The sequence below is a fragment of the Scyliorhinus torazame genome, chromosome 5 (assembly GCF_047496885.1).
Source record: "Scyliorhinus torazame isolate Kashiwa2021f chromosome 5, sScyTor2.1, whole genome shotgun sequence".
Taxonomy (NCBI): Eukaryota; Metazoa; Chordata; class Chondrichthyes; order Carcharhiniformes; family Scyliorhinidae; genus Scyliorhinus; species Scyliorhinus torazame.
The window spans coordinates 297,363,769-297,390,093 of record NC_092711.1 but is presented as its reverse complement, the minus strand read 5'-3'; the positions used below and the strand labels follow the sequence as shown (position 1 = coordinate 297,390,093).

General features: G+C 50.1%; 1 protein-coding gene across 2 annotated transcripts in view; it reads left to right on the top strand.

Moving 5' to 3' along the window:
• The window catches only part of nalf2 (NALCN channel auxiliary factor 2), a 498,859-nt gene that overhangs the window by 416,701 nt on the left and 55,833 nt on the right, over window positions 1–26,325 (top strand). For both annotated transcript variants that reach the window (XM_072505795.1, XM_072505796.1), the window contains one exon: window positions 11,104–11,275. In XM_072505795.1, coding sequence (XP_072361896.1) covers window positions 11,104–11,275 — 172 coding nt within the window. The remainder of the gene's footprint in view (window positions 1–11,103; window positions 11,276–26,325) is intronic.

Below are 26,325 nucleotides of genomic sequence, written 5' to 3'. Positions count from 1 at the left end.
CCTTCCTCCCCCTTTACATCAGAGATTTCTGCAATGAAACCCAATATAACATGAACAATCAAAATTTACAATATATACAATTAACAAGCAGACTGTTAACAACAGTCAATAAGTTAGATGTTTGAAGGACGGTGATTCCTGTGCATGGTCGGTAAATCTCAGGATTCTTCATGTTGATGCAGTTTTTGGTGCAGTTCAGACGCACTCCATTATTGCATCGACTGGAGTCAATGTAGGATTTGGAGGTTGACTCAGTGTTGAAATGTCCTCAGCTGAGGCACTGGCCGGGATGCTCTGAACCTCCATGCCGCAATCGCACTCGGCGCGGGGGCGGACAATGGGGTGTCAGACCTGCGATCGGGTCCGACGCCTTTGCCCGATTCTCCGGGGACCGGAAAATCGCCGCCAATCGCGCACGCACGGTCGACGCGGCGCCGGTTGGCCACCATTGAAAGAGGCCTCCGCGACGATCCTCCGCCGGCAACTGGCCGAGTTCCCACTAGCGTGATTCACTCATGGTTCCACCCGGCGGGCACTCAGAGTGGCAGCTGCGGCCGCCCTGGTGGGGGGCAGGGGAGATCCGTCACCAGGGGGGGCCTCCAGGACGGCCAGGCTCGTGATCAGGGGCCACCGATTGGCGGGCTTGCACGATCTGGGGGGGGGGCCTATATTGTTGGGGCCGGCCCGCTGTGTGGGTCTGCCATGTTGCGCAGGGCCGCCGGAAAGTCCAGAGTGATTCACACCCATTTTCTTGCGGGCTTGGGGAATTAACCCCATTATGAGAGAATTCCGCCCACTGTCTTCCACAGTTGTATCTGGTGTTGTTAGGTTCTTAGCTATGTACAGGTCTTCACTTGGCACAGTTTGTTGCAGACTCTCAGTTGACTCTGTCTCTGGCAACCTTGTTCTAGCTGCTAAAAGTTGGTCAGCATGTCTTCTCCACACAACATCATCCCGAGTTTGAACGGTGCAGGAGATCAATCCTGTCTGTGCCAATTCAATGACAGGTATTCACTTCTCACTGCTGGCATAGTTCCTGGCCAATACTTCTTGACATTTATTAAAAACATGGGGCTGGATTCTCCGATTTGAAAACTAAGTGCTGACACCGGCATGGGAACAGTGGCATTTTACACCAGAAAATTGGCGCAAAAGAGGCACCAATCCTCCGTCTGGTGGGGGGCTAGCAGGCACACAGCGTAAAACCCCCGGCTTTACCTGCAGATATGGCCAGACAATTGCCGGGTCTGTGGCCGCGCATGCGCATGGTGGCGGCCTGCAATGGCCATGCCGCGCAACGTGGTGACAGCCGTGTACGGACCCGGCCTGCCACGTACTGTCCCCCAGTAACCCCCCTCACCACCTCCGGACCGTCCCCAACCAGTGCCCCCCCTTCCAGGACCCATAAACCGAGTGGGTGTGTGCGGAGGAGGCCTCCTGCAGGGCAACTTCGCTCCGGGCCCTTGCCATGGTGGCACTCCCATCCCCACCCAAAGAACACTCCACCAGCTACCACCACGCTCCAGACCTACAACCAATTACGGCAGCAATTCGGCCTAACTGAAATGTCCGACAAAGCCCCCATCTGCAACAACCATAGGTTGACGCCAGCACTCACTGATGCCACCTTTAAAAGGTGGACAGGACGGGGGGACACTGACAGTCAGGGACCTAAACACCAATGGCAGGGTCACAAAACTGGATGAGCTGACGGAGAGATTCCAGCTAGTGAAGGGCAACAAACTCAGATACCTGCAGCTTAAAATCGCCATGCCCGGTTCACAAACAAAAATAGCATGAGTGACCCATGCCGTCGGGAACTCGGCCCATTGGGGGCGGAGCATTGGGGGTGGGCCTCAGGTGACGCCCTCGATTTTGCCACAAACGGGGATTCTCCAGCCAATCACCGATCGCAATTTCAGCGTCGCCGTCCGGAGAAACCCGTCCCATGGCCTTTAGCCCTGTTCTCACGTCGCAAAAACTGATTCGGCTGCTTTTTCAGAGCTTTCACTTCAGAGGCTGCCAACGTTCATTTGTACTACTGAGCGTAGTACACCCAGGGTAGTTCTTAGCTGGAGTGTGGTGGAGCTGGTGTTCTGCGAGTGTTGGGGTTCTCCAACTTAATCAAGTTGTTTCCAGTCACTTTAGTTCTTGCCACAAGCTGTTGATCTGTTTTTTCGCTGCCAATCGCTGATTCTCCACGCTGTATACCAGGGCCTCCTTTACCTGAATCTCGTGGCACAACCTCTGCGGTGCCTTCTCCAGATTGTGGAGTGCCTCGGCCAGACCCTACGTCTCTCTCCTCGAGGTTTCATTCTCACTGCATTCACCCTCGCGTTTTCGGTCTTGTTTCTGGAAGACAACTTTTTTTAAAAATATATATTTTATTAAAGTTTTTCGATCAAAAAGAATTTTCCATTTTTACAACTTTGTAACAAAATGTACATTGACCGTTATTTAAACAATATATTAACTAACAACAAGTGCAGAAAAAGAAATAGTAACATTGAAAAAATAAATATAATTATAAGCAACTAGCATGGAAAAGAACAAAAAACCCCCAAGGACCCACATGTACCCTCCCCTCCCCCCTGGGTTGCTGCTGCTGTCTTTCCTGTTATCCCTTATCGCTCTGCGAGATAGTCAAGGAACGGTTGCCACCGCCTGGTGAACCCCTGAGCCAAACCTCTTAGTGCGTACTTTATTCGCTCCAATTTTATAAACCCTGCCATGTCGTTTATCCAGGCCTCCACGCCCGGGGGTTTAGCTTCTTTCCACATAAGTAGAATCCTTCGCCGGGCTACTAGGGACGCAAAGGCCAAAACATCGGCCTCTCTCGCCTCCTGCACTCCCGGCTCTTCTGCAACCCCAAATATAGCCAACCCCCAGCTTGGTTCGACCCGGACCCCCACCACCTTTGAGATCACTCTTGCCACACCCACCCAGAACCCATGCAATACCGGACATGACCAAAACATGTGGGTGTGGTTCGCCGGGCTTCCCGCGCACCTCCCGCACCTATCCTCCACTCCAAAAAATCTACTCAGCCTTGCTCCTGTCATATGCGACGGTAACGGCGCCGTCGCCAGTGCTTTTAAACTTGTTCCCCTACAGGACGCCATCTCCAGCCTTTTCCACGCCGCTCCTTCTTCTTCCCTCATCCACTTACATATCATAGACATGTTGGCGGCCCAATAGTAATCACTCAGGCTCGGCTGTGCCAGTCCCCCTCTGTCCCTCCTACGCTGCAGGAACCCCCTCTTTACCCTTGGGGTCTTTCCAGCCCACACAAAGCTCATAATACTCCTCTCCACTTTCTTGAAGAAGGCCTTTGTAATCAGTATGGGGAGGCACTGAAACACAAAAAGAAACCTCGGGAGGACCACCATTTTGACCGCCTGTACCCTACCCGCCAATGGTCCAGCCCTGGGTCCAGTCCCCCCCAATACCAAATTTCCCATCTCTAGGTCCGGGATGCGCCCCAACATACGCTTCATAAAACCCGCGTCATCCCAGTTCGGGGCATATACGTTCACCAGCACCACCGCCTCACCTTGCAATCTGCCACTCACCATCACGTACCTGCCCCCACTGTCCGCCACTGTGGTCTTAGCCTCAAACAGTACCCGTTTTCCCACCAGTATAGCCACCCCTCTATTTCTTGCATCTAATCCTGAGTGGAAAACCTGTCCCACCCATCCTTTCCTTAATCTGACCTGATCCGCCACTTTCAGGTGCGTCTCTTGAAGCATAACCACATCCGCCTTCAGCCTCTTTAGGTGCGCAAATACCCTTGACCTCTTAATCGGCCCGTTCAACCCTCTCACGTTCCACGTGATCAACCGGGTTGGGGGGCCCTTTACCCCCCACCCCCCATCGTTGACTAGCCATCCCCTTTTTTAAACCAGCTCCTCACCCGTTCCCACGCACCCGTTTGTCCCCCAGACGGCGCCCTCCCGTCCCGACCATCCCATCCCATATCAGCTCCCCCTTACCCTCAGCGGCAGCAACCCAGTTAATCGCCCCCGCCCCCCCCCCCCGGTAGATTCCCTTCTAGCTTGATTGCTCCCCCCGTATTGCTTCCGGGAGTCAGCAAACTCTGGCTGACCTCGGCTTCCCCCGTTTACCCTTGGCCTCCCTGCGTGTGGGGCCCCCTTCCTTCCTGCGCCCACTTTTCCCGCCACAATTTCCGTAGCGCGGGAGAAAAGCCCGCGCTTCCCTCTCGGCCCCGCCCCTAATGGCGCAGTTCCCTCTCCCCTTCCCTGTCCCCTTCCCCACCGGCGCCCACATTTCTTCGTGTGTCCCCCCCCCCCTCTGGGGGAGGGGGAGAAAAAATTCTCCCGTCCAACATTTTTACAGATAAGCCCTCCCCCTCTCCCCCCTTTACAATTCCTTGCCACCACCTCGCTACTTCTTTCCAAACATCCATTCCTCAAATCTAGTCCAACTTCTCTTCTTGAATAAATGTCCACGCCTCCTCCGCCATCTCGAAGTAGTGGTGTTTGCCCTGGTGTGTAACCCACAGTCTTGCCGGCTGCAACATTCCAAATTTCACTTTTTTCCTGTGGAGCACCGCCTTGGCCCGATTGAAACTCGCCCTCCTTCCCGCCACCTCCGCACTCCAATCTTGGTACACGCGGATCACCGCGTTCTCCCACCTGCTACTCCGTGTCTTCTTAGCCCATCTCAGCACCATCTCTCTGTCTTTGTAGCGGTGGAACCTCACCACTATTGCTCGAGGTATTTCTCCTGCCTTCGGTCTTCTCACGAGGACCCGGTATGCTCCCTCCACTTCCAGGGGGCCCGTCGGGGCCTCAGCTCCCATTAAAGTATGGAGCATCGTACTCACATACGCCCCAACATCCGCTCCCTCTGACCCTTCGGGAAGACCCCAAATCCTTAAATTCTTCCTCCTCGAGCTATTTTCCAGGGATTCCAGCCTTTCTATGCACCTCTTATGTAGTGCCTCGTGCGTCTCCGTCTTCACCACCAAGCCCTGTATCTCGTCTTCATTCTCGGCTGCCTTTGCCTTCACTCCATGGAGCTCCATCTCCTGGGTCTTTTGCGTCTCCTTCAATCCCTCAATCGCCAGCTACATCGGCGCCAGCACCTCCTTCTTGAGCTCCTCCACACATCGCCAGAGGAACTCCTGCTGTTCCGGGCCCCATACCATCTGGGCTCCCTCAGCCGCCATCTTGCTTCTCCCTTCTCTTCTCTGCCGCTGCTCCAGAGGTTCCTCCGTAATCTGGCCACTATTATCCCTTCTTTCCATCCACACCCGGGGGGACTCCTTCCTTTATTGCCTCACACTGAGTTTGGCCGTGAAAAATTTCCGTTGGGGCTCCCGATAAGAGCCCAAAAGTCCGTTAAAACGGGAGGTGCCGAAACGTGCGACTCAGCTGGTCATCGCCGCAACCGGAAGTCGGAATACAACTTTTAACCTCTCCAGTTGAATCTGTTGCTCCTGAAGATTTCTAAAGGGGGTCTTGCCCTTCAACAACATATTAAATGTAGCCTTTAGAGTTGGGTGGTTCAGCAAAGTCAGGTTACGGTCATTCTTCTTGCTGTTGGTATCATAGATCATAGAATTTACAGTGCAGAAGGAGGACATTCGGCCGGTCGAGTCTGCACCAGCTCTTGGAAAGAGCACCCTACCCAAGGTCAACACCCCCACCCTATCCCCATAACCCAGCAACCCCACCCGACGCGAAGGGCAATTTTGGACACTAATGGACACTAATTGGACACTATGTTCAATGGACTTCAGATGCTGCTGCCCAGAGTGAAAGAGGAAAGGAATATTGATGTTGCAGACTGCACTCTGAGCAACTCCAACTCTTTCCATTTGGTCGTCTGGAACAACTCCCATCCAAACATCCTTCATGAGTTTCTGTGCTGTCTCCTTCTGCTCCTGTTGTTGCGTTATTTACGATCAGCAATCTTTTTATACTTGTTGACCCTTGATGCACGAAGGTAGTCAGCAAGCCTTTTCCCAAACTGCATGAACAAATTTCCCAATGACCTCGAGCGTTTCCTTATGGCCAGGCGTTTCGAGATGCGCCTCAATTTCCTGTTCCTCCACGGTTCGGAATTTACAAAGTGAGCCCGTAAATGCATTCCGGACATCCTCGCTGGACTTTTCAGTGTACTTTTGACCTTCATTCTTGTCAAAGCATTCATCTGCATCTTCCGTTAGCTCTTCATCCTTTGTTTCTCCACCCTGAAGCATATTTGTTCCAGCCTGCGGAGCCTTTGTTATCTTGGTCCCAGCACTGCCCACCTGGGTCTTGGCCACAGCTGCTTTCAGAGCTTCTTCAGCAGCTGCTACTTTCTGTCCTTTAGGCTTTTGGTTGGATCTGCTTCGGACTCCGAATAAGATTCACCTTGGCCCCAGTTTAACTTGATTCTCTCCAGCCAGGTTGTCCCCATTAGGGCTGGATAGTTATCTTTAACAATGTGCAGGGATTTGTCCGTTTAGCTGCGCGGTTACCTAGCGCCGACCCCTTAATGGACCCATTTCTCCGAAATAGGTTTGTGTTTTCTATAAGTTTCAAGGCAACATGTTATAGTTTCTCTTCGTCAACAGTTTCTGGGACCAGCAAAAAGGCTGTGCCAATGTCCACCTCCATTTTCACATGGATACTCTTCCCTCTGTTTGTTTTGATCTATTTGGTTCTTGCTTTTTATAATTGTTTGAAATTTGTTGTTTCATTCTCTAACACACATGTATGATGTGCCTGCCCCCTTTTACCACAATTCTTGCATTTGCACCTTTGCACCAGCAATCAGTTGCTGTATGCCTAGTTTTTGCACATGGCGGGCAATTTGGAACTTGTGTCTGTATTCAGGTCTCAGCTGAAACTTTATGGATTTTAGTGCTTAAAATTAGCTGTTGGACTTCCTTCGTTGCTAATTCCATAGAGATCGTGACTGCTAAAGTCTTCTTTAGGTTTAATTTGTTTTGTGTTCACAGCCTTTTTTGGATAGTTTGACTTCCTAACCAACACACTAGTTTGTCTCAAATGCTGGGCTGGATTCTCCATTATTGAGACTATGTCCCCACGCCGGCATAAAAGCGGTGGACTTTTACTCCTGAAATTCCCGCAAAAAAGTTAAATGAATTCATAGCTCTTCAGGGGGCTAGCAGAGACCCGGTGTAGATCTCTTTTGCTGCAGATATGGGCCCTCGCACTTCTGGGTCAGAGGCCGGGCATGTGCTCGGCGGCGGCCTCCAGCGGCCACGCCGTGCTCCATGGCAGACTCTGACCGCAGAGCCAGACCGAAGAAAGAGACCCCCCGATCAGAGGCACGCCCGAGCCTCAAACCCCGCACCTTAATTCCCCGGCCGTACCGGCGGCAAGGCATACTCTGCCGAATTGTGGTGCCCGGAGAATCGCCGAACCGGCGCATCAAACTGGATTCTCCGCCACGGCACCGGCTGCGGTTTTGGCGTCAGGGTGTGTAGAATCCAGCAAGGTGTCTTTCGAGACATCTCCAAATTCACAGTATTCAGCTAATTTCTTCAAAGTAGCTACAAACCGCCTCGTTGGTTATATTTACGGAACCTGCACTTCTCGGCAATGACAAAAGATTTAGGTGGGAAGTGACCCTGAAATGTCTCCACAATTTCACCATACGTTTTCAAACCTGGTTTTCTGGTTGCTTGAGACTCCGCTGGAGGTTGAAGGTTTTCCACTCCATCATGCTCAGGAAAATAGTGATCACTGTGTCCACCGCAATCCTGTTTGCCTGAAAAAAGAATCCTTCGTGTATGAGCTCCAGCACTCAGTGCTTTCATCAGATGACGCCACGGCGTCAAAAACGCTCGCCATTTTACGATGGGAAGGATTGTGCAATCAGAAAGATGTCACAAAGTATTTTGCACTACCTCGCTCCTTTTCTTTCCTTTCAAACAAGGTAACCCTGAGCTCAGCCTGTTCCTTTCCGAGTTTGGAACACGCCCTCTAAACTATTGTTTCAGGGTATTTGTTACTTACTTGCTACTCACTGTAGAGGGAGCAGAACATTATGGGTGGAGCACATGGCAAGCTTCTGTTGATGAAGCTTGCAGCAAAATTTTGGTTCCATCGATGGCTGCTGCTAATCTCCAGCACCCCTTCAGTGTCAGCTTTGGTGTAGCAAAGAGTTTTAGCTTATTAATCCTTTTCAGGTGTCGACGATTTTTCTATCTTCTTTTCTTCTCCGGGAGTTTTCTAAGTTGGTTCCGACGTCCTCCTCGCCAGTTTTCATGTGGTATTTTGTAGGTCTTGCAGAGAGCCAGCACAGACAGGACATGATGGACTTTCTTCTATGCTGTAACCATTCTATGAAAACAGAGACCTTTTATTGTTCCTGGAAAAGATCCGGACTTGGCTGGACCTAGGGACAGATCAGCTTCTATGGAGTCAGAAAGCTACCAATAATGACTATAAGTGTCATGAAAACTGTGGTAATGGATAAGGTATTGCATGTCCGCTCTTGTTCACACCAACTAACAGCCCATTGGAAGTGGGTGCAGATCTTGATAAGCTCAAAGGGAAAGAAGCTACCACCTTGGTAGCCCCCGCACCCCCCCCCCACCACCACCACCAAGACGGCCCCCGCAGCCAGAACGCCGAGGTCCCGCCAGGTACGACCATACGCAAACGAGGCCGGTGGGACTCGGCGGATCGCAGCCCGTCGAGCACGCAGAATCGCCGCGGTGACCGCGCCGGCGTAATTGGCGGGGATTCTCCAGTGGCCGGAGAATCGGCGGCCTGACATCGGAGCAGTGCGGCGGGATTCGCGCGCACCCCCCCCCCCCCCCCCCCCCCCGCACCCCCGCCAATTCTCCAACCCGGCGTGAGCTCGGAAAATCCCGGTCCATGTGGGCCCTAGAGAGACATTGATTGTTGCACCTATAAGTCACTCGCTGACAACAAAGGAAAATGGCTGCACTGGTGTGGTGTGCATTACCATGGCGACCAGTAGCTATAGCAACTTGGCAATGGACGCCAACCATCAAAAACAACAATGACATTTAGCAGCTTCACGTGCTTCATCCCAAAGCCCAAAGCTTGACTTCTTTGGCCATCAGCAATGATGCACCGTATGAAAACACTACTATCTGAAGTGGATTTGGTTGCTGCATTTCTTATCATCTTTCATATATTGGATGATGCCGGAACTGAAGGGAGATAGATACAGGACAGATGTCAGAGGTACGTTCTTTACTCAGAGAGTAGTAAGGGTGTGGAATGCCCTGCCTGCAACAGTAGTGGACTTGCCAACACTAAGGGCATTCAAATGGTCATTGGATAGACATATGGACGATAATGGAATAGTGTAGATGGGCTTTAGATTGGTTTCACAGGTCGGCGCAACATCGAGGGCCGAAGGGCCTGTACTGCGCTGTAATGTTCTATGTTCTATGATGCTCAAGTGTTCAGTGAGCTGTTTGTGAGTTGAACTTACAAAATTCTCAAGTCTGTCCTGGCGGAGGTTTTGGAGGGAACAAATAGACACCTCATGATTTCTGTGAAGAAATGTAGTGATTGCCATGTGAAATGAAGCTATTCTTGATCTTTGTTTTATGCTTTGCCATGCTCTTAAAGTAAATGCTGTAAAAGTTTAGATCTGTGCCCTCAACTTCCATCTGGAAGATTAATAGCCAATGCAGGATGTTCACAGTGTGCTAGCCACTATAATGGAAATACTCATTAAGAATCACATAATCTCTGTCACATCAAATATACAGGAGGCAATTTTTATTTGCCTGTTGCCCAATCACACCGAAAGAAGAGGTGATAGGCAGACAAAAAAAAATCCCCTGCCCACCGACTGCCAAATTTGATACTTGAGTGGTTTCAATCTTCATGACTAATACTTCTGCCTAAAACAGCCTTATTTCTATGTTTAAATCGGGTCTCAACCTGGTAGTGGGACTTTGACACAGTTGGCACATACCAAGAGCAGACCATACCCACTCTACACATTGGTGCTGGATGTAGGGCAGCCTAGCCAGCAGTTCTTAAAGGGGTCATGGGAGTGTGGTAATACCAGGTATTGCAGTACCTGAGAGGTGAATGACCATTGGCTAGACCGCGGGGTCTACCATTGGGTAATGTACATACCCCGCCCTGAGAGGCGGGGTATAAGAACCGGTGCCATCCCAGCAGCCTTCACTTCTGTAACATCGCTGCTGGGTACAGTTCTATCTGATCAAAGCTGAATCGATATGACTCCTCGTGGTCTCAAGAGTATTGATTGTGCATCAGGGAGGTGCCCCAGAAATGCAGCATGTGTAAGTTTTTCTACAGGATGCCCGTACTGTCAAGAGTAGTATGAAGATGGATCAGACCTCACATTGATTCTGACTAGTAGAGCTAGCAGGCTGCTGCCCACCAGAGTTACATTGGAGTCGAAAAGTGTCTCCTGTAATGTCTGGATTGTGGTAGATGAGATCCAGTCATTGGGAACTGCTGTGAAACAATGAAAATGCAAAGTGACACACATCTCCACAGGGGAGGAGGAGAACGGGAAGTAAAATGCAGAGTAAGAGCAAGTGTGGGTTACTATCCCTCTTCCCCGTTTCCGAGCTGTATTGATGGAGCTCTGTGGGAAGGGCATGCCTCTGTCTCTGTTTCATTGCTCAGAAAATCAAAGATAGGGGAATTAAACATTTTGAAAAGAGTAATGTTCTGTCTCAGAAGAATAAATAAACACTTAATTCATCACATTGGGTTTCAGGTTTGAGATCCAAACTCCGCTTACTGGGTATGATTATCAAACACTTGGAAGTTGTTTTTTTGGAAACCACTGAAATGTAAGCCTGGAACATGTAATTCTGTCAGGACATAACTGTGTTTGAAGAACTGGCAGACGTTCCTGGTCTTGGATGTAATGTCAGGCAGATAAATTGGTGCAGATTTTGGAGGGAATAAAGAGAAATAAAGAGAGGAACCTGATTTACTGATAGTTTAATAGTTTGAACCGGAATACTTTAAAATGGATTGCATTAAACTGTCCAGATACCAGAATACTTATAGACTCTTGTTAAATGTTTTTTTTTCTTTCTCTAACCTCTAACCCCCAACCCAAATATCCCTTCCCTTGTTTTTTTAGGCAGTCTACAAAGCATGGCTGTGCTCGGAGTATTTCAAAGCCACACAGCGTCTGTGTCCTCGCAGGATTCCTTGTAAGCAATACTGCCTGGAGGTCCAGGCCCGATGTCCGTTCATTCTACCAGACAACGACGACCTAATCTATGGCGGGTTGCCAAGCTTCATCTGCACAGGTACAGATCCAATACTGTTCTGTATGGTAAAGACAATATGACTTGAGCTCGATGTTTGCCAAATTCTCCAAAACACCTTCCAAGTGCTTCTTCCGCCATCTCTAATCTCTTACTGGGTCTAGGCAAGGGGATGAGAGAATGATATTCAGTCAAGGTTGAACCCGAACCTGTTCCTTGCACAAAACTCAAAGGCACTTTTTTAAAAACAGCACTCTCTCTGTGAAGGCTGCAAAGGTGAAATAAAAACAGACAACACTGAACAATGCCCAGCAGATCACGCAGCAACTGTGGGGTGAAGAAGAATGACTTGCATTTATATAGTGCCTTTCGCAACCACCTCATAGCCAGTGAAACCCTGGAATTGTGGTCAATGTTGTGATGTAGAAAAAAAAAGCAGCCAATAACTCTCAGCAAACTCCCACAACCAGCTATGTCATAATAAGCCAATAATCTGTTTATGTGATGTTGACTGAGAGATAAATATTGGCCAGAACACTGGGGATAATTGCCCTTCTTCAGAATAGTGTATGGGATTCTTTGTACCCAACCAAGTAGGCTGATGAGGCCTCAGCTGAGCATTTCATCTGAAAGGCTCTTCCAACAGTGTAGCACTCCCTCAGTGCTGCACAACAGCTGATTCTGCGCTCAAGCTCTGGAGTCGGACTCAAACCCAGAACCTTATGATTTAGCAGCAAGAGGCAAAATGCAAAATAACAGCAAAACTGGGCCACTTTCCCTCTTTCCAATTCCAGAGTTGCATTGATGGAGTTCTAAGAGAAGGGCATCCCTCCGTCTCTCCTTCACGGCTCAGAAAATTGAAAATAGGGGCTTCGAAATGCTTCGAAAAGAGGAATGTTCTCGATCAACACAAAAAAAAATAAACACTTCATATATCCCACTGCGTAGAGCTTTAAGGATGGCGAGTGATTGGCGCTCGCCATCCAGAGAGTTGACTCTCGAACTCCCTCTGCCATTTAACGCTCACTTGAATGTTGATTGGAAGTAGACGGGATTCCATACCTCCTTGGAAGGAAATCCCGCCTGTGAGAGCTGTTGGCCAATTGACAAAGTTCCAGGACCTTCGTAAGGTAAGTCCCAAAGGCGGGAGGATAGGGAATGCCTGGAGGTTTCAGGAGGGGAAGGAGCACAATCGCGGTGTCAAAAGGGTAGGCCAGGGAGGAGGGGCTCCCAGAGCTCCAATGTCCTGTGGGGGAAAGGGACCTTCCTGTCTGAGACAGGGACATATGTAAATCTCACTTCCCCACCCTCCCCGCACCCGCTTACCGAAAAATTGAGGCCGAGCAGTATGAGGCCTTTAAGCAGACAATAAGTGGTTACTTAAGGACTTTAATAGGTGAATGGGTAGGTTTGCCACCCGAGGACCTGCCTGCCCAAGGACAAAGTTGTGTCTGGTTTTGGACGGGCACGCTCCCAGGACGAATCCCGTCTCTTCAATTTTACGCTCCCCTCGCCTCAGTACTCAGCTTAGGGGAGGGGAATGTAAAAATTCATCCCATTGAGTTCCAGGTTTGACTTCCAAAGTCAATCAATTTCACTTACTGGATATGATTATCAAAAATACTTGGAAGTGTATTCTTGGAAGCCACTAAAATGTAAGCTTAGAACAAGTGATTCTGTCAGGACATAACTGTGTTTGAGGAACTGGCAGACTTTACTGGGGTCTTGGATGTAATACCAGGCAGCAAAATTGGATCAGATTTTGGAGAATAAGGGCAAGTAAAGGGCAGCGAGGAACGTGGCTTATTGATAGTTCAGCAGCAAGAATGCTCCCGACCGATCTGGCTTTCAGTGAAGAAAACATGGTTAAGGTCATGTTTCTCTCAGTGAGGCCTTGGCCTGCTGAGCATTTTCCAGCATTTTCTGTTTTAACTCATATGTGCTTTCTAGCAGGTGTCGCTGCAGTGATTTCTCTTCCCTGTGTCCTGTTCCTGCCCCCAGTTAAAATCAAATAGGTTCAGGGATTCAAACAGGGACCATGTGATCTGCTTATGAGGCCTTGTGGAGCAGTGGGCGGTGTCCCTGCCTCTGATCCAGAAGCTCCAGTTTCAAATCTCACCCCCAGGACTTGACGGATGAGGATGTTCATAACGGCGCAAGGCAGGTTGGGTATTAAGCTGCAAAATCCTTCTTAGACGGCAGCGGCCGACGATAAGAATGGGAGCAACTCCTGGTCGGCCATGAATTGATACAGAGTGACACCCCCTCAAGCCTCCCGACAGGCCAGTGACCTGGTCCAAGGAAAAACCTCGCTTATGGAAACAGTTGAAAGTCTGCCTTGAGCGCTAGGAGGTGTGGGAAGAGACACATTTCAATGCCTGTCTCGTTCTCCTGCTTGTGCACTTCTGGGTGCAAAGAAAATCTCCATACCTGAGGTACATTTGCTAAAGTTTAAAATTCCAGCTCCGAGCTGAGAGCATCCAGTGTGAGATCCAAATATGCAAATGAAAATAAACGAGATTTTTCAATGGAATTTTTCCTGATTTCAGGAAAGTTGAAGGAAAATAGAGGATTCTGGGATCTTGCGACCACCTTGACTCGGTTTTATTCTTAAGAAAATGAAGTGAAAATGCCATTGAAACAAATGTCATAACTGCTGCCTTCAATCATTTTCTGAGTTGGTACAGTTGGGTGGGGGTGGGGGGCGGGGGGCCGGGGGGGTGGAGGGTGTTCGGGAGATCGGGGAACCATTTTGATTTCCGGCGAGTGAAGCTCCTCAGTGCAGAAAACGAGACTAAGTGCGGCCTGGGCTGCACATTCCCTGCCCAGGCCCCTAATCTACCCGAATGGCCGTTCGATAACATGGTGTTTTTTAAGATAGAATTTACAGTGCAGAAGGAGGCCATTCAGCCCATCGAGTCTGCACCGGCCCTTGGAAAAAGCACCTTACCCAAGACCACACTTCCACCCTATCCCCGTAACCCAGTAACCCCATCGAACCATTTTGGACACTAAGGGCAATTTAGCGTGGCCAATCCACCTAACCTGCACATCTTTGGACTGTGGGAGAAAACCGGAGCACCCGGAGGAAACCTATGCAGACCCGGGGAGAATGTGCAGACTCCGCACAGACAGTGAACCAAGCCGGGAATCGAACCTGGGACCCTAGAGCTGTGAAGGAGCTGTGCTAACCACTATGCTACCGTGCAGCCCACCACTATGCCACCGTGCTGCCCACCCACCACTATGCTACCGTGCTGCCCACCACTATGCTACCGTGCTGCCCATCACTGTGCTACCATGCTGCCCGAGTGCCTGGAAACACCCAGCTAATCACACGCGATGGGACTCTGTCCCAACAAGAACAAAGAACAAAGAAATGTACAGCACAGGAACAGGCCCTCCAAGCCCGTGCCGACCATGCTGCCCGACTAAACTACAATCTTCTACACTTCCTGGGTCCGTATCCTTCTATTCCCATCCTATTCATATATTTGTCAAGATGCCCCTTAAATGTCCCTATCGTCCCTGCTTCCACTACCTCCTCCGGTAGCGAGTTCCAGGCACCCACTACCCTCTGCGTAAAAAACTTGCCTCGTACATCTACTCTAAACCTTGCCCCTCTCACCTTAAATCTATGCCCCCTAGTAATTGACCCCTCTACCCTGGGGAAAAGCCTCTGACTATCCACTCTGTCTATGTCCCTCATAATTTTGTATACCTCTATCAGGTCTCCCCTCAACCTCCTTCGTTCCAGTGAGAACAAACCGAGTTTATTCAATCGCTCCTCATTGCTAATGCCCTCCATACCAGGCAACATTCTGGTAAATCTCTTCTGCACCCTCTCTAAAGCCTCCACATCCTTCTGGTAGTGTGGCGACCAGAATTGAACACTATACTCCATGTGTGGCCAAACTAAGGTTCTATACAGCTGCAACATGACTTGCCAATTCTTATACTCAATGCCCCGGCCAATGAAGGCAAGCATGCTGTATGCCTTCTTGACTACCTTCTCCACCTCTGTTGCCCCTTTCAATGACCTGTGGACCTGTACTCCTAGATCTCTTTGACTTTCAATACTCTTGAGGGTTCTACCATTCACTGTATATTCCCTACCTGCATTAGACCTTCCAAAATGCATTACCTCACATTTGTCCGGATTAAACTCCATCTGCCATCTCTCCGCCCAAGTCTCCAGACAATCTAAATCCTGCTGTATCCTCCGACAGTCCTCATCGCTATCCGCAATTCCACAAACCTTTGTGTCGTCTGCAAACTTACTAATCAGACCAGTTACATTTTCCTCCAAATCATTTATATATACTACAAAGAGCAAAGGTCCCAGCACTGATCCCTGTGGAACACCACTGGTCACAGCCCTCCAATTAGAAAAGCATCCCTCCATTGCTACTCTCTGCCTTCTATGGCCTAGCCAGTTCTGTATCCACCTTGCCAGCTCACCCCTGATCCCGTGTGACTTCACCTTTTGTACTAGTCTGCCATGAGGGACCTTGTCAAAGGCCTTACTGAAGTCCATATAGACAACATCTACTGCCCTACCTGCATCAATCATCTTAGTGACCTCCTTGAAAAACTCTATCAAGTTAGTGAGACACGACCTCCCCTTCACAAAACCGTGCTGCCTCTCACTAATATGTCCATTTGCTTCCAAATGGGAGTAGATCCTGTCTCGAAGAATTCTCTCCAGTAATTTCCCTACCACTGAAGTAAGGCTCACCGGCCTGTAGTTCCCGGGATTATCCTTGCTACCCTTCTTAAACAGAGGAACAACATTGGCTATTCTCCAGTCCTCCGGGACATCCCCTGAAGACAGCGAGGATCCAAAGATTTCTGTCAAGGCCTCAGCAATTTCCTCTCCAGCCTCCTTCAGTATTCTGGGGTAGATCCCATCAGGCCCTGGGGACTTATCTACCTTAATATTTTTTAAGACACCCAACACCTCGTCTTTTTGGATCACAATGTGACCCAGGCTATCTACACCCCCTTCTCCAGACTCAACATCTACCAATTCCTTCTCTTTGGTGAATACTGATGCAAAGTATTCATTTAGTACCTCGCCCATTTCCTCTGGCTCCACACATAGATTCCCTTGCCTATCCTTCAGTGGGCCAACCCTTTCCCTGGCTACCCTCTTGCTTTTTATGTACGTGTAAAAAGCCTTGGGATTTTTCTTAACCCTATTTGCCAATGACTTTTCGTGACCCCTTCTAGCCCTCCTGACTCCTTGCTTAAGTTCCTTCCTACTTTCCTTATATTCCACGCAGGCTTCGTCTGTTCCCAGCCTTTTAGCCCTGACAAATGCCTCCTTTTTCTTTTTGACGAGGCCTACAATATCACTCGTCATCCAAGGTACCCGAAAATTGCCGTATTTATCTTTCTTCCTCACAGGAACATGCCGGTCCTGTATTCCTTTCAACTGACACTTGAAAGCCTCCCACATGTCAGATGTTGATTTGCCCTCAAACATCCGCCCCCAATCTATGTTCTTCAGTTCCCGCCTAATATTGTTACAATTAGCCTTCCCCCAATTTAGCACATTCATCCTCGGACCACTCTTATCCTTGTCCACCAGTACTTTAAAACTTACTGAATTGTGGTCACTGTTACCGAAATGCTTCCCCACTGAAACATCTACCACCTGGCCGGGCTCATTCCCCAATACCAGGTCCAGTACCGCCCCTTCCCTAGTTGGACTGTCTACATATTGTTTTAAGAAGCCCTCCTGCTCCTTACAAACTCCGCCCCGTCTAAGCCCCTGGCACTAAGTGAGTCCCAGTCAATATTGGGGAAGTTGAAGTCTCCCATCACCACAACCCTGTTGTTTTAACTCTTTTCCAAAATCTGTCTACCTATCTGCTCCTCTATCTCCCGCTGGCTGTTGGGAGGCCTGTAGTATACCCCCAACATTGTGACTGCACCCTTCTTATTCCTGATCTCTACCCATATAGCCTCACTGCCCTCTGAGGTGTCCTCTCGCAGTACAGCTGTGATATTCTCCCGAACAAGTAGCGCAACTCCGCCTCCCCTTTTACATCCCCCTCTATCCCGCCTGAAACATTTAATCCTGGAACGTTTAGCTGCCAATCCTGCCCTTCCCTCAACCAGGTCTCTGTAATGGCAACAACACCATAGTTCCAAGTACTAATCCAAGCTCTAAGTTCATCTGCCTTACCCGTAATGTTCCTTGCATTAAAACATATGCACTTCAGGCCACCAGACCCGCTGTGTTCAGCAACTTCTCCCAGTCTGCTCTGCCTCAGAGCCACACTGTCCCTATTCCCTAGTTCTCCCTCAATGCTCTCACCTTCTGACCTATTGCTCCCGTGCCCACCCCCCTGCCATACTAGTTTAAACCCTCCCGTGTGACACTAGCAAACCTCGCGGCCAGGATATTTATGCCTCTCTGGTTTAGATGCAACCCGTCCTTCTTATACAGGTCACACCTGCCCCGGAAGAGCTCCCAGTGGTCCAGATAATGGAAACCCTCCCTCCTACACCAGCTGTTTAGCCACGTGTTTATCTGCTCCATCTTCCTATTTCTAGCCTCACTGGCACGTGGCACAGGGAGTAATCCCGAGATTACAACCCTCGAGGTCCTGTCTTTTAACTTTTTGCCTAGCTCCCTGAACTCCTGCTGCAGGACCTCATGCCCCTTCCTGCCTATGTCGTTAGTACCAATATGAATAGTCCCATTCTGTTAGATCGTGCATTTAGAGTCACAGCTTCATAGCCATGCTGATGATGTTGGATTTCCAGATTGTATGGAGCCACTGGTAGAACAATGCTGCTTTGATGATTCTTGTGTAGATGCTTAACGATCCTGACTGGGCATCTAATTCCAAAGGCAGCACCTTTCTGCCCACAATTGGCACTCATTCCTTCCTGTTGCACTGTTTGCCTTTTTACCCAGCCCATGAGTTCTACACCTGCCTCATAAGGTCTTTAAAAGCTGCTATGGCCACTTTAGTGCCTTAAAAGAGACTCCAGTACCTTTGTTTCTTTAGCCTTGAGCAGAAGCTCTTTAAGAGCTCTGGATTCAGTGGAGCTTCTTTCATTATACCCACTGTGCTAAGTTCAAGTGTGCCCATGAGTCACGTGTAAATTGTTAAATTTAGCTGGCTTTAGTAAATCCAGCAGTCAGCTCTCCACTGCAGATGTGTAAGTGCCTTCATCCACTCAGTGATAGGGGAAGCATTTTCCCCAGGATCAAAGAATCAATCCTTTAAAGCCAGCCTATGTCCAGCCCTCTGAAGTGTTGGGTGCTCTGAGGTACAGACGAACCAACACGGTTGCGATTGGTACAACGCAGTTTTATTCCATTAAACTATTTATACATCAAACTTGGTACTCAGCACGTTGTGACTGTGTGAGTGTCTTGCTTTGAGGTCCTGGCCCTGTGCCGTCTCCAGATGGACTGCCCAGGAAGTGTTGTGTTTCTTGTTTTATACTGTGTCTGCTCTTGTCTGTGATTGGCTGTCGTGTTATGTGTGCTAATTGGTCCGTTGCTCTGTCTATCATTATGTATGTGTTATGATGTATGTTTGAATATCATGATATCCCCCCTTTTTTACAAGATTATGTGCCTACGTGGTTATAAATATAAATGCGTCGTGAGTGCAACTAAATGTGTGTGTGTGCATAATATTTACATCATGTACATGGGGCTTAACTATATACAAGGGGCGATGTCAGGTGTGACATAATAACGAGGTTGTACCATAACAAAAAGAAAAACAACGTGGAAATTTGGAACGATCAAACGAATGCCTGTAACGAGAAGACAGAGACATGTCATAAAACAGTGGTTGCAAAAGTTCAACGTGTGATCAGTTTCATAAGTACAGTCTAGTAGGTGGGCGACGAATTTGGGTTGACTGTCAGGGTGGCACATCATTCATCGCCCGGATTGATGGTGTTGACCCGGTTCCCATCAATGACCGCAACCTGGAAGGCGTCTTGGTCATCTGTGTCGTTGGTTTGGATGTCGTGATGTGGAGGCTGGATGGTTGGCACGTGTCTGCGAGGTTGTCGGAGATGTGGAAGATCCACAGGTTGAGCCGCTCGACAGTAGGCAGCATAGTGGCCCATCTTGCCACAGCGTAGGCATTGTCAGGTTTTTGCAGGACATTGCCCTTTTAAATTTGCAGCTCCACAGTTGCCGCACGTCGTGACTTCATGGCGTTCGTTACGCCACTGCGCATGCGCAGTTCGGTCTTGCATCGGGCGCGCCTGCGCAGCACGTCCCTCAGTGTTGCCGTAGGTTCTGGCGTGCACAAACGCGGGAGGCCTTGAAAAGCGTGCGAAACGGCCGCCCTCGTCCGGGCCGCGGGCCGGGAGAAACTCGATTGCCTGGACGCGTTCGACCTCGTGGGTGGCCTGGCTTGCCAATTCGGTCGCGAGGGACCCCCTCCGTGCTGATTCGGTCGCCTGAAATTGGGCATAGCGGCTAGTCGCATTCTCATGCAGGACACAGGCTTCAACTGCAGATACTAAGGTCAGGCCGTTTATTTTTAGAAGCTGCTGCCGTAGCTGCCGGGGGCAACGCCAAAACCGATCTGGTCCCGGATCATGGACTCTGAGGTGGTGTCGTAACCGCAGGACTGCGCGAGTATGCGGAGGTGCGTCAGGAAGGACTGAAAGAGCTCATCCTTACCTTGCAGGCGCTGCTGAAAGACATACCTCTCAAAGCTCTCGTTGACCTCAACGTTGAAGTGCTTGTCGAGCTTGAGGAGGACCGTGTCATACTTACCTTTGTTCTCGCCTTCCGCGAACACCAAGGAGTTGTATACATGGATGGCGTGCTGACCTGCGGTAGTGAGGAGCATGGCAATCTTCGTTTCATCCGAGGCGCCCTGTTTTTCATTGGCTTGCATGAAGAGTTCGAAGCGCTGCTTGAAGAGCGTCCAATTTATGCCCAGGTTCCCAGCGACTTGCAACGGCTGCGGTTTGTTGAGGGTGTCCATGGCTCAGGATGGCAGATTTGCTGGTAGGTATCGATTCACTTCTGGTACCATGAAGTGTTGGGTGCTCTGAGGTACAGACGAACCAACACGGTTGCAATTGGTACAATGCATTTTTATTCCATTAAACTATTTATACATCAAACTTGGTACTCAGCACATTGTGACTGTGTGAGTGTCTTGCTTTGAGGTCCTGGCCCTGTGCCGTCTCCAGATGGACTGCCCAGGAAGTGTCGTGTTTCTTGTTTTATACTGTGTCTGCTGTTGTCTGTGATTGGCTGTCGTGTTATGTGTGCTAATTGGTCCGTTGCTCTGTCTATCATTATGTATGTGTTATGATGTATGTTTGAATATCATGACACCCTCGAGATTCAGCCATAGAGGAATCCCACATTCATGAAAAAGAGCTTGGTAGTAAGATACTATCCTGGGTATCCCGATACAGGTGACTAACCCAAGCAGTTTGTCTCAGTTCTCTGCTCAAATAACTTTGGCAATCTTTTATTTATTTTTCTTAAAAAGCTACCCAAATGGCTGAGTTGGCAACTGGCATGGTAGTCAACTCCATGCAAGCATCAACTCCACACTCTGGCATGGCACTCTCTGTCTCATTTGCGGCAGAGGAAGACAGAGAGCTGACAAGAAGATGCACGATTCTCTGACCTCTGTTTTCCCTGGTCCGTCTTCTTGGCCAGCAGAGCTTTTTGTTCCTGCACACGTCTTTCAATGTACTTCGAGTAAGAAGTCTCACAACCAGGTTAAAGTCCAGCAGGTTTATTTGAAATCACAAGCCTCCGGAGCACTGCTTCTTCATCAGGTGAAGTGGAGGCAGGTTCACAAAGAATATACAGGCAGAGGCACAATTGCAAGATAGTTACAGATTGGAATGTGTTGGAAGAATTACTGAAACGACGACACGATGACATCAACAAGTTCCATCTCACCATCAGACTCACCATGGACTACTCTCCAGAATCGATTGCATTCTTGGACACACGCATCACCATCAAGGATAGACACCTTAGCACTTCACTTCACCGCAACCCTACGGATAATCTCACGATGCTCCACTTCTCCAGCTTCCATCCTAAACACGTTAAAGAAGCCATCCCCGATGGACAAGCCCTCCATATACACAGGCTCTGCTCGGACGAGGAGGAACACCTACAGACGCTGAAAGACGCCCTTGTAAGAACGGATATGGCGTTCGACTCATCGATCAGCAGTTCTGACATGCCACAGCGAAAAACCGCACCGACCTCCTCAGGTGACAAACATGGGACATGACCGACAGAGTACCATTCGTCTTCCAGTACTCCCCCGGAGCAGAGAAACTACGACATCTTCTTCGGAGCCTTCAACATGTCATCGATGATGACAAACATCTCGCCAAGGACATCCCCACACCTCCATTACTTGCCTTCAAACATCTGCACTGTAAATTCTATGATCTATGATTAATCTAGGACAAAGGTTCGGCACAACATCGTGGGCCGAAGGGCCTGTTCTGTGCTGTATTCTTCTATGTTCTATGTTCTAACTGCCTAACCTCAAACAGATCATTGTTCACAGCAAACTACCCAGCCTTCAGGAGAACAGCGACCACGACACCACACAACACTGCCACGGTAACCTCTGCAAGACGTGCCAGATCATCGACTTGGATACTACCATCACACATAAGAACACCACCCACCAGGTACACGGTACATGCTCATGCGACTCGGCCAGCGTTGTCTACCTTATACGCTGCAAGAAAGGATGTCCCGAGGCATGGTACATTGGCGAGACCATGCAGATGCTATGACAATGTATGAACAGACATGGCGCAACAAGGATGTCCCAAGGCATGGTACATTGGCGAGAACATGCAGATGCTACGACAATGGATGAACAGACATGGCGCAACAATCGCCAGGCAGAAGTGTGCCCTTCCAATCGGAGAACACGTCAGCAGACAAGGACATTCAGCCTCCAATCTTCGGGTAAGCATTCTCCAAAGCAGCTTTCAAGACACACGACAATTCAGAATCGCCGAGCAGAAACTGGTAGCCAGGTTCCGCACCCATGAGGATGGCCTCATCCGGGATCTCGGGTTCATGTCACATTACATGTAACCCCCACCATACGGCCCGGCTTTGCAGATACTACTAACTGTCCTGACTTGAGACAATTCACACCTCGCTTACCTGTGATTATCGCTCATTCCACTAACACTGTTTGTTCCTGTAAAGACTTGTTTACCTGTAAAGACTCCTATTTCAACCATTCTTCACATTCCAATCTGTAATTATCCTGCAATTGTGTCTTTCTTATACCTGACTCCGCTTTACCTGATGAAGGAGCAGCGCTCCGAAAGCTTGTGATTGCAAATAAACCTGTTGGACTTTAACCTGGTGCTGTGAGACTTCTTACTCTGCCCACCGTATTCCAGCGCCAGCATCACCACATCAATGCGCTTCCAAACAGTCATCCTCCAGAGGTCACGGCCGTCAGCAACTGTTTCCCAGTTGCTGGACTTGAAAAAGCAGTTAATTACAATCAGAGTACTTTGGTGTTTTGGGGGAGAATTGAGATGGTGCTATATAAATTCAACTCTCTAAATGTCTCCTAACTGGTCATTGTCTGCAAGTAAGGAGAATGGGCTGCTGAGGGCTGGAGTGAAACTGATAGTAGAGTGACTGCTAAAGGAGATAGATATATTTAAATGTAATCATCTGACACTAACAGAGTGATGTATTGCTGCTGAAGTTAACCTTGATCCCTGCCATGGGACACCCCAGCTCCATCACAAATGGTACAGGTGTCCACAAAACCTTATGTTACGCTCCTGACTCCAGGTATTCAAATGCATTCAGGGCTGATACTGGTCAGCAGATGGAACTCCCACATCGTCATAGTTATGATAGGAAGCCGTGATGTCCAGGGTTACACGATGCGGCACAATTGGAAAGTGGAAATATGTTGAAACTTCTTTGCCTGAACTTCCTCAGTGTAGCACGATCAATCACTCACGGGACGAGATGAGAAGGAGTCAATCGATAGCTTTATTACGCAGACTTGTTCCCCAGCAGCACAGTTACAGAATGCGGCTGCTGGGAGAACCCGGGCTCTTATGGGTGGAGCCAGTAGGCAGCTGATCCAATCGGGACCCAGCGCCTATCCACCAATAGCCTCTCGGCATCACAGGGTACCGTAATACCCCTAATACATACCACCACATTCACCCCTTGTTAGAAAAGAACACGGCGGGGCTAGTGGGCTATATGGTGGTAGGGGTTGACAGAGTCAGTACCTAGGATGCCGCTAACATGGCATCCGCTCTGATATCAAACTACCGGTACTATTTACAATGCCGCTTTTACTGGGCAACTGAATTATTTACAGAGGCATTTCTTGCTTTGTTATACGGATTTGATGAGTCGAATGGGTGCCCTGGTCGTCCTCGCCGATCGTCTCAGCCCCGGTGCTGATGCAGGCGCTGGCTCGGGCACCGTCGTCTCTGGGTGCCTCTTCCTGCTCCACCACCCCTAATCGCGACTGGGGGGAGGACCGATCCACCCGGGAAGGGGGCGGCTGTGGCGTGTGCCGGTGGGAGGGAGGGGGTGATTGGTGTTGGGGGGGGGGGTGTGGAGCTCCGGAGGGGGCAGCTGTGGTGTGCGCCGGTGGGAGGGAGGGGCTGTGTGGAGCTCCGACGGGCGCCAGGTCCCGCAGGGAGACCGTGTCCTGTTGGCCATCGGGGTACACCACATAGGCATATTGAGGGTTCGCGTGGAGGAGATGAACCCTCTCGACCAACGGGTCCGATTTGTGCGCCCGCACATACTTTCGGAGCAGGATGGGTTCCGGGGATGCCAGCCAGGTCGGAAGTGACGTTCCGGAGGAGGACTTCCTAGGGAAGACCAGGAGGCGTTCGTGAGGTGTTTGATTCGTTGTTGTACAAAGCAGCGACCGGATGGAGTGGATGGCGTCCGGGAGGACTTCCTGCCAGCGGGAAACTGGGAGACTTCTGGACTGTAGGGCCAGCAGGACAGTCTTCCAGACCGTTCCGTTCTCCCTCTCTACCTGACTGTTCCCCCGGGGATTGTAACTGGTCGTCCTGCTCGAGGCAATGCCTTTGCACAGGAATTGACGCAGTTCGTCGCTCATAAAGGAGGACCCCCTATCGCTATGTATGTAGGTGGGGAAACCGAACAGTGTAAAGATGGTGCAGAGGGCTTTAATCACCGTGGCCGCCGTCATGTCGGGGCAGGGGATGGCGAAAGGGAGCCGGGAGTATTCGTCAATCACGTTCAGGAAGTACGTGTTGCGGTCGGTGGAGGGGAGGGGGCCTTTGAAGTCCAGACTGAGGCGCTCAAAGGGACGGGAAGCCTTTATCAGGTACGCTTTATCTGGCCTGTAAAAGTGCGGCTTGCGCTCTGCGCAGATTTGGCAGTTCCTGGTGGCTGTCCTGACCTCCTCGATGGAGTAGGGCAGGTTGCGGGTCTTTACGAAGTGATAGAACCGAGTGACCCCCGGGTGGCAGAGGTCCTCGTGGAGGGTTCGGAGATGGTCTACTTGTGCGTTGGCACATGTGCCGCGGGATAGGGCATCGGAAGGCTCATTCAGCTTTCCGGGACGATACAAGATCTCATAGTTATAGGTGGAGAGTTCGATCCTCCTCCGCAAGATCTTGTCGTTCTTGATCTTGCCCCACTGTGCATTATCGGACATGAAGGCAACCGACCATTGGTCAGTGAGGAGAGTGAATCTCCTACCGGCCAGGTCATGCCTCCAATGTCGCACAGTTTCCACTATGGCCTGGGCCTCTTTTTCCACTGAGGAGTGGCGGATTTCTGAAGCATGGAGGGTGTGTGAAAAAAAGGCCACAGGTCTGCCCACTTGGTTGAGGGTGGCCGCCAGAGCTACGTCGGACGCGTCGCTCTCGACTCAGAAGGGGAGGGATTAATCGATCGCGTGCATCGTGGCCTTTGCGATATCCGCTTTGATGCGGCTGAAGGCCTGGCGGGCCTCTGTCGGCAGGGGAAAGACCGTGGACTGGATTAGCGGATGGGCCTTGTCCACGTAGTGGGGGACCCACTGGGCGTAATAAGAGAAAAAGCCCAGACAGCACTTCAGGGCCTTGGAACAGTGAGGGAGGGGGAACTCCATAAGGGGGCGCATGCGTTCAGGGTCGGGGCCTATCACTCCATTACGCACTACGTAGGCAAGGATGGCTAGACGGTCGGTGCTAAACACACATTTTTCCCTGTTGTACGTGAGATTCAGGGCGTTTGCAGTCTGGAGGAATTTTCGGAGGTTGGCGTCGTGGTCCTGCTGATCGTGGCCGCAGATGGTGACGTTATCGAGGTACGGGAACGTAGCCCGCAAGCCGTACTGGTCAACCATTCGGTCCATCTCCCGTTGGAAGACCGAGACTCCGTTAGTGACTCCGAATGGAACCCTTAAGAAATGATAGAGCCGCCCATCTGCTTCAAAGGCAGTGTATTTGCGGTCGTTTGGGCGGATGGGAAGCTGGTGATATGCGGACTTAAGGTCCACCGTGGAAAAGACCTTGTACTGTGCAATCCGATTGACCATGTCGGATATGCGGGGGAGAGGATACGCATCCAGCTGCGTGTACCTATTGATGGTTTAACTATAGTCTACGACCATCCTCTGCTTCTCCCTGGTCTTTACAACTACCGCCTGAGCTCTCCAGGGACTATTGCTGGCCTGAATTATGCCTTCCCGCAGCAGCCGCTGGACTTCCGACCGGATAAACATTCGGTCCTGGGCGCTGTACCGTCTGCTCCTAGTGGCGACGGGTTTGCAATCCGGGGTGAGGTTCGCAAACAGGGAAGACGGGTCGACCTTGAGGGTCGCGAGGCCGCAGATAGTGAGTGGGGGTATAGGGCCGCCGAATTGGAACGTTAAACTCTGGAGGTTGCACTGAAAATCCAACCCCAGGAGTGTGGCAGCGCAGAGGTGGATCCTGCACCATGAGGTTCGCGATGCAGAACCCTTTGATCTCTATGGAATGGGATCCTGCTGCCAGGACAAATTTTTGATTACTCGGGTGGATCGGAAGAGAACAGCATGTTACCGTATCGGTGTGTATAATACTCTCCG